At 45.8% G+C, this 7,965-nt stretch overlaps 3 protein-coding genes across 4 annotated transcripts; all 3 read right to left on the bottom strand.

The window, feature by feature from the left end:
* Positions 1-2,184: 2,184 nt before the first annotated feature.
* Positions 2,185-2,397, bottom strand: PPTG_01889 (hypothetical protein; the record flags this gene model as incomplete). The annotated part of the gene is made up of 1 exon (XM_008895281.1): positions 2,185-2,397. One exon carries the CDS (start codon positions 2,395-2,397, stop codon positions 2,185-2,187), a length of 213 nt encoding a protein of 70 aa, XP_008893529.1.
* A 287-nt stretch (positions 2,398-2,684) lies between these two features.
* Positions 2,685-2,915, bottom strand: PPTG_01888 (hypothetical protein; the record flags this gene model as incomplete). The annotated part of the gene is made up of 1 exon (XM_008895280.1): positions 2,685-2,915. One exon carries the CDS (start codon positions 2,913-2,915, stop codon positions 2,685-2,687), a length of 231 nt encoding a protein of 76 aa, XP_008893528.1.
* Positions 2,916-3,279: 364 nt separating this feature from the next.
* PPTG_01887 lies at positions 3,280-4,390 on the bottom strand. 2 transcript variants are annotated; one of them, XM_008895279.1, is made up of 2 exons: positions 4,061-4,390; positions 3,280-4,039 (listed from the first exon to the last, which is right to left on the bottom strand). In XM_008895279.1, the coding sequence occupies exons 1-2, from the start codon at positions 4,284-4,286 to the stop codon at positions 3,495-3,497; spliced, it is 771 nt and encodes a 256-aa protein (XP_008893527.1). In that variant the 5' UTR covers positions 4,287-4,390; the 3' UTR covers positions 3,280-3,494. The 2 variants fall into 2 exon arrangements, with proteins under 2 accessions (XP_008893527.1, XP_008893526.1); XM_008895278.1 differs by having other exon boundaries at positions 3,280-4,390.
* Positions 4,391-7,965: the final 3,575 nt, after the last annotated feature.

Genomic DNA, 7,965 nt, shown 5'->3' with positions numbered 1-7,965 from the left:
TTAATTCTATTGGCTGCTACACTTTATACAAACTTCTAGTAATGTCGGAAAAATGATCATATTCAACCATATAATGGGAAATATGGATACACGTACGGATTATTATGATTAAGGATCCATATTATGGATACCGTACACACTTACGGGACACACGTTTACACCTTCAGCACATACCGGCCAAATTCATAATTAATTAGACAAAATTTACCCAGTCTCGTATCTCCTTAGGCATAAAATACCAGAACATGATATTCTATGCTTAAGATGTATGAGACGCGGTAGGGCCACCATCGCGTGCTTCTGGCATGAAGCGGTGGCACTTCTGCCGCTGCTTTTAGTGGCAGCGGAGTACTGAGACCCCGTCGCCGAAGAGGCAGGGATCAGGAACCGGGACGGAGAGTGATACACCCTTCGGCTGCTACTAGTACCATTTCGACTGAGGCCGGGAGCTCAGGTGCTGAGATGACTTCGACTAAGACCTCGTCGACAGAGACCGAGAGTTCCGGCACAACTGAAAGCTCCTCGACCTCACAGTTTACTCCCTCTGTGTCGGACACGGGTGGATCTTCAACTTGTGGGGCACTGCCCCGGCCATGGGTGCCATCGCGCACAAAAACTCTCCAGTATGGTAAGCCCGTATTCTGGGATCCTAAGCCCGTATTCTGGGATCGTTTGTACGATTGCAATGCGTCGTCTTGCAGGTGACATGGTGAGACACGCCACTTTACTCACACTCCGACCTTGGGTCTATAGTGAATAGCGTTGGCCAAACTTTACGGCTGGTAAATACCACCCTGGTATTTACCGCGGTATTTACCGGGTTTTTACCACTGCCATAAATGTATAAACTCAAAACGGCGTAATTCGGACGTTTACCACTGTAGCGCTAAATCTTTACCTCGGGAAGGCCAATTCTCGGCTGCCAGAGGAGCGCAAGATGCACTTCTCTTCTCGTGTGCATTGGCATATGCAGTTTAGCCAGAGCGAGCATGATGAACCTGGAGCGAAAACTAGAGTCTCCTTCGCTCTCACTGGCTTGGGATTTCATTCATTCACGGAAACAGCACCAACTTCTCCATCCTTGAGTCGCTCTCTCAGGCAGCGCACTCTTGAAAGTCCGGGCTCTGCAGGACAGCACGTGGTCCGCGGAGTAGTGCCAGAGCAACACGCAGCCCTCATTGTGTGGGCTACCCACAACTTGCTGACCTTGAGCAGGTACCCTGATCGCTGATCGAACACATTGCAACAATGGCCTAAAATGTTGGATGCGGCTCCGTAATCTGTACAGGCAGGGTTTTTACCACTTTTGCCATAAACTGGTAAATACCAGTGGTATAATCTGCCCAAAACGGTATTTACCCTTTGTGGCTGGTAAATACCGGCCATATTGCCAATGAACGGGTTGTTTGCACGGCGTATTGCGCTTCGCTCGTCACCGACAAGATCCCCGACTCGGGGCCGAGTAGGGTTGTTTTGTGCATCGCACGAAAGGGCACAAAAGGTTTCGTGCAGTTTTGTGCACTCGCATTAAACATTTTACTACGTAAATAACCAAACTAACAAGGCATCTGCTTGGAAGGGCCTTGGATGACACTGCGAGTCGATCAGGACTTCCATTAGCAATCATATTCTACGTAACTTTGAGCAGCGAGCTCGCACCATCAGAGCTTCAACATGCGTTTGTAGTGTGAGCTTTGTATTTGGGTACAAAATATGGCCTGTATTACGCAATTAGTTTTACAAATTTGACCACACTCAGACCAATGCGCCTTACCCCCGAGAATGGATTGTACAGACTATCCCGTCGGTAGTAATCCTTAGACTTGGAATACTCCCTCAACAGCAATAAATTAGCGGCTCCTGTTGACCAGTTGTTTACAAACCCAAGATATTATTCCCTCTCACCCCTCAGTTGTAAAATGGAAACATTTGAAGTCAAATACAGCTATTCTGGGGTTCTTAACCATGGGAACAGTCATAACTGCACAGGACATCCGAAGGAATCTAGCAAAGACTTTTCGTACCTGTGGCCTTGCTTTTTCCAAGTTTTTTCGCGGAGCGTGCGCTGCAATTCTCGCAACCCCTCATCGATCTACCCGATACTGCCGCACCTGCACGAACGAAAAGCTTAGCGATCCACATGAGATGCTCTTTAATTGCTTCTGGATCGATGTCCTACTCAAGCTATGTACTACGCTCTATATCGACCTCGTCCAGGTTTTCTGTGCCGTTGTCAGAGCCATCTACATTCAATTCTTGGTCGCCAACTCCACAAAAGTCTTCATCTGTGGGATCTTCTGCAGTTGTGTTCTCAACCGGCGGGTTCAGAAGCTCGTCCATGGACACTGGATCCTTAGCATGCAGGCGCGATACCATCGTCGCAAGCGCAGCGGGCATTGCGTCACCTTCGCCTGGATCATTGTAGACGCAATCGTAGTAGTCTAGATGCCCGGTGTGTTCCAGCGAGGGACGATGAAATAAGCCAATCGTTCAATTACTGGGGCTGTGTATTGTTCCAAACTAAAGGTAAATTCAGGATAGGAATACCCTTAGACAGGAATACATTGGTGGCTACTGCTGAAGGGATCGTCTGTAACTATGACGTTGCGGGCTTCAAAGTAAGTTGCGAAGTGAGTTCATTAAAACAAATAGCTCCTCAGTCCTATTTCCTCGTTCTACTTGCCTCACAGGGAGCGTGCAGCACACTCCAGCTCCGCAGCACCAACCAATGGTGCTTGTTGAAGAAAACCGCTGATAATGCGGCGCACACGCAGTTGTATATGTAGTCCAGTGTTTACGCGGTCTTCCAGCGTCCGTAGATGTAGGTAGGACGTTGTCTGCACGCCGTCGGCGGCGTCAGCATGCGTCGCAGTCGTCTGGTACAATCCCCACAGTAACTCCTGTTTCGTGTCCATGTATCTCCTCCGAGCTATGCGCCGACCATTGCAGACCTTCGTTATTTCAATTCGCAAACGTTTTTTCAAGCCCTCTTCTCTTCACACTACCGCCGATGAGCGATTTTGAAGTGTTTAGCGTTTTATAAGGCACCGGTACGCAGTGAAACTATCCCATTTCAATGCAAAGAACGTTGTAATGCCACATATTAATCGAGTGTGTGGTGATTAATTGTGGGGGTGCTTGTGTACTGTTTTGAAGTCTAAAATGCATAATACGTTTGAGGTTCCTCAGGAAACTTTCCTGGGCTCACACAGGCATCAGAGTGACCAATTCTTGTTTTATAGCTGTGATGGGGGTCCTTGAAAGAGCATGTTTACAATAGGGCATTTAAGCTTGCACGCTGCAAAATGTTATGCACTAACGACTTTCACCCGACTCGGGCAGTTCGAAAAAGAAAAAAGGCGAGGCAAACCACACTCCTTCTCAATATAAAACCTGTAATGTTAATCTAGGAGACGCCGTACCGCCTTGATTAACGAACTTTACTACAAGCGCTCCAAATCCAAGTTCCCTGCAGACACTGGTGCGCTTTATGACTAAGCCACAGGCTGAATGCTTGTCCAAATGGCACTGATCAGATCAACCTCGTCACCTTCTCTGCCATCGAAACCACCCAACTGGTAGCCTTCCTTCGCAGTGTCCGTTCCAATCTTGTCCGTCCGTGTTCCGCCTTCAATAAAATTCCCCTTATTGGTGGTGAACTTGATGTACTTGACGCGCGTGTGTCCTTTTTGTTTACCCGCGTGTGCCTCCATGACAGTGATATATTCACCTTCAGCTAACGCTAGGGGCTTTTTCAGCTCACCACCATCACCGCCGTGGTATAAGGTACTCTCTTCCCCCGACGGACTCACGATGGTGAGGATGACAGCATCGACGCGCTCGGATGCGCGGAGGTTGATGGATAACACCTTTTGCCCAGACTTAACCATGGTGGCGTCTGTGAAATCTTCACCATGGGGACCACCGAATTCCGGACCCACGTAAGTACCGGGCGGCAAAGGGATAGCATCATCTCCACCTCCTCCATGTCCTGTCCGATACGCTCTTCCTCTTGCAATCGAACTGGTTCCGCGTCCACCTCCTCCTCCTCCGCGACCACCTCCTCCTCCTCCGCGACCTCCACCACCTCCTCCACGTCCACCACCACCTCCTCCCACTCCACCTTTTCTTTCTTCAAAATCTACGTCGTCACTTGCAATGGTGCCTCTGAGTGCCGGGTAGTCGTCTGAATTCGACGGCAACACAGTCTTGGTAGCGATTGTGACACCATGGTTGATAGAAAGCAAGGCGACCACAATGCCCAGCACGAGGTGCAGCACGCGCATTTCACTTCAATCGGTTGGTGGAGCGGACGCAAATTCCCGAATGAGGTAAAAGTCATTTACTGCAGAAAGTGACGACAGATGCAGATAACCGGTGCTACTTATCCAGTGGCTACGCTATTAATACCTACCAAAAATACGGAGGCAGCATATGGACCCATCATGTAATTCTTCAAAGTACCGATGTAAGAACTCGTCTTTAGTGAATCTATAAGATTTACAGCCGTAAAAAGTGTGCAGAGGATTATTAACAGTGTTTCATTGGCTAATCTTAGATGTAAACATTACATAATATGGACATGGCTGCACAAAATATAGTTCAGAGCGATACGATTGGCTATTTGTGAGATTTGATGCTTTACACTGGTTGCACGAATTCCGTGGTTGCAGGAAATGCATGGAATCCGGTACTAAAGAATTTTAGTACATGTAAGAGGAGGACATCTTCAAATCTCCGATTTGCCATGGCCATATGAAATTTAATCACTATAATTTTGTAAGTAGAGGCTATTTGCAAATCCCTGATTCATTTAGGTACACGGAGATGGGGAGATTCGGGATTCCCGAAATTGGTATGTCCAGTTGAGTTTTTGATCCATGTAGTCCCCAGATTTGGATGTGTCAGCAAGACTCTTGCTGCAAGGGTTCTATGATAGAACTTGTATCACGCTGCGAAAACTCAGATCAGGCTTTCCTGTGTGTAGTCCTATTGTGGTAGATCAATGAATATTTCGAAGTAAATAGTATATTTGCAATACATGATCTAGATTTTCGGAATATAAAGGGGGTAATTGAAGGTAATGTCGAACTTCTTGAGGTGTAGCACCTGTGTCACAGGCGCAGAATTGCATAATAACTGCATTATTTTATTTTCGAAGGTGAACACATTGGCTATTCTTCTTTTTTTACATTAGAGGTATCTCCACCGGTTGTAATACAAGTTACATAAGGCAAAACTCATATTACTCCGAAATAACTGATCCGAAAATGTGGGACGACTGCAATTCGCACATCCCACATACCTGAAGCAGATGTAAATCATATGCGCGAACGCTTGACCATCAAATTCACTACGGAGTAAGCCACTTACCCAGTCGCCATCCAGAGCCATATCAGTACTTCAGCTGAAGTCCATGGTTCCGCAGTCTCTATATATGACCATGTCCCAGGGTGATAACCCCATAGTCCCTGGGGGCTGTGACTGTGCAGCTCTGTAGTTATCAACACCAAGAAACAGGCTCGTCAAACTTTGTTGGATGATAAGGCCACATGGAAGCCAATCCGTTCCAAAATCAGATTCACCTAAACACTCCAAGTATGCTTACACCACGACTCACTTTTACTTGAAATATGTAGGATGAGTGAATCTAATAAAATAGGTACAGTCATCCCGCCTAATCCAGAACTGCGAACAGATGGCATGGACAAGCCGGATATGTAGAAAAGCAAAAGCATATGTACTTATACCATTGTATGTACATACCCTTTCGAGTGCCTCTCACTGAATTACGAGTACCTCAGCACAGGTCGCTTTATACGCTAAAACGTTTGGTTGCATTATAACAGTACTAGGGGATGTAGTACATGCTCACGGTGATGAGTATGCGTTCTCAACGAGTGTTCTGTGATCTACAATGACTAGTGGTGCTGAGATATCATCCGCAAGATAAAACGAAAAGGGCGTGCCTCTAATTATCGGTTACCTATCCGAGGCATCCTCCGTGGGCTCGTTTTTCAGAGGCGCCGTCTAAACCGCAACAAATATATATATCGTTACCTAACCTCCCCAGTTGTTCGCTAATCGACGTCACAGGTCCTGACAGAGTTGGTCAAAGGACAGCAGCCCGAACACACTTGTAAAGTCAGCTTTATAGTACGTCACCGGAGATCAAACTCGGTAATAGGGCTTCGCGTAAGCTGGGACAGCAAAAACAATGTCTCGCAATTATTATTAATAATAACTGGTATTCTTTTTTCAATCCATTTTGGCAAAATGAATGGTTCAAGATCCGGTATATCGGACCCGATTTGCTGAGGCCTCCGAACTAGAAAATAGGGATAAGGTAAGGTAGCTATTTCCGGCTCAAAAGGCCATTGTGAGCTCAGAATTGTAAGGCAGCGACCAGAATTGCCACCTTTGGACGAAAAATGATCGGTCCAAAATCATTCCTGAGGATTCCTCCAATCAACCACATGCCTTACAATTAAAGTACTTACCTGCCGTAGGCGAACATAATGCAATTTCTTTGGCGACCACGCTGCTGAATACCAATATTTTAGTGGATATTTACTCTTCTGTGACTTTTAAACTATAAAGCTAAACTATCGGAATGTAAAGGCCATGTTTTCGAGCAAGGAATCGTACCTAAGAGCAAATTCCTGGGACACTGACTCTAATCGGTAACACGATCAAGACCGATTTGATCCTACTGATTGGGCGAAAGACAAACGTTTCGTCCAGGAGCCAAACATACCGATTGGATGAAAACGCTTTGCGCACTTGCATGACTTTAAATAGAACTATCATGCGCTATACGAAAGCTGTCATGTGTACTGAAAATCTGGCACAGTAACTTTATTAGTATGCAAGCTCTACTTCAAGCTTGCCTGATCTACGATTGGTAGACTCGCGCGGTCCCAGGGACTAGCGATAGCTGCACCTGGACACACGTGCTCTTTGCATCAGGCAACATATTGACCATGCACACGTGCTGTATAAAGGTGTATACTTTATAATAATTTGTTCTTACCAGGCAAATTATAAATATTTTTCATTACGACATGTAATTTGAATTTTGGTCTGATTTACATTTCCACACGATATGACCGGCACTCAAAGCGCGCAACCCACTAGGGCGATTGCAGAGGTGCATGTGAATAATAATGTGTGCAGGGCACGGTAATATTTTGTACAGTAGTATGTTTGATCAGGTGTTAGTGCAATTTTTACTACTGAGTAATGTTGCCTGCTCCTCTCTCTCTCTCAGCTGACACAGTGAGAGTACATCCACTACGACCAGAACTAGGTTCTCATGTACTAGGGATAAAACCAACTTCTCGATTTACCCACAGCATTATTATTACGTGTAAAAGTACGGTGAAAAAAAAAGTTTTTGTAAAATAGCGCGGCCGGGATGTGGCCAGATTCTTTGAGGTGGTTGTCAGGGCAGCAATAGTAGAACCGTGAGGTACATACGATTGCATGAATGCGTGATTATTAAATGTAAAACTTGGATATGAAAATCTACTATTGAAGAACTCTACAATCGTGGATTTTAGCTGGAACACACTGTACTCGCTGTCATGCGCTTGATGTCTGCTGAGGATCGGGTACGACAGTAGTGACAATTGTGCAAGTTCATATTGCAATTGTGTGTTGCTTTGAAAACCGAAATTTGTTAACCACATTTTCAAATCGAGCAATTACTTTAAATCTGTAACACGATTTTTTGTATTTTGCGGCTACATTAGACGAGAACAACAAAAGTCCAGAGTACATGTAGACACGTACAATAAAGGCTGCGTACGGCCTTGCAACAAATTTATTTATTTGTTTTGGGCAATTACATCATCGTATATGACACGCTACAGCGCAGCGGAGTCTAAAGCGTCCGCGTAGCGGAAGCCCAAAGTGCTTGTTGGCGGCAGTGTTAGAAAATACACCTAACGTGATGCCCCCCCC

Source organism: Phytophthora parasitica, assembly GCF_000247585.1.
Source record: "Phytophthora parasitica INRA-310 unplaced genomic scaffold supercont2.3, whole genome shotgun sequence".
NCBI classification, from domain to species: Eukaryota; Oomycota; class Peronosporomycetes; order Peronosporales; family Peronosporaceae; genus Phytophthora; species Phytophthora nicotianae.
This window is presented reverse-complemented; position numbering and strand designations above follow the sequence as displayed.

Coding starts and splice junctions, on each gene's coding strand:
- PPTG_01887 (XM_008895278.1), bottom strand. CDS start 4,286: ATGCGCGTGCTGCACCTCGTGCTGGGCATTGTGGTCGCCTTGCTTTCT.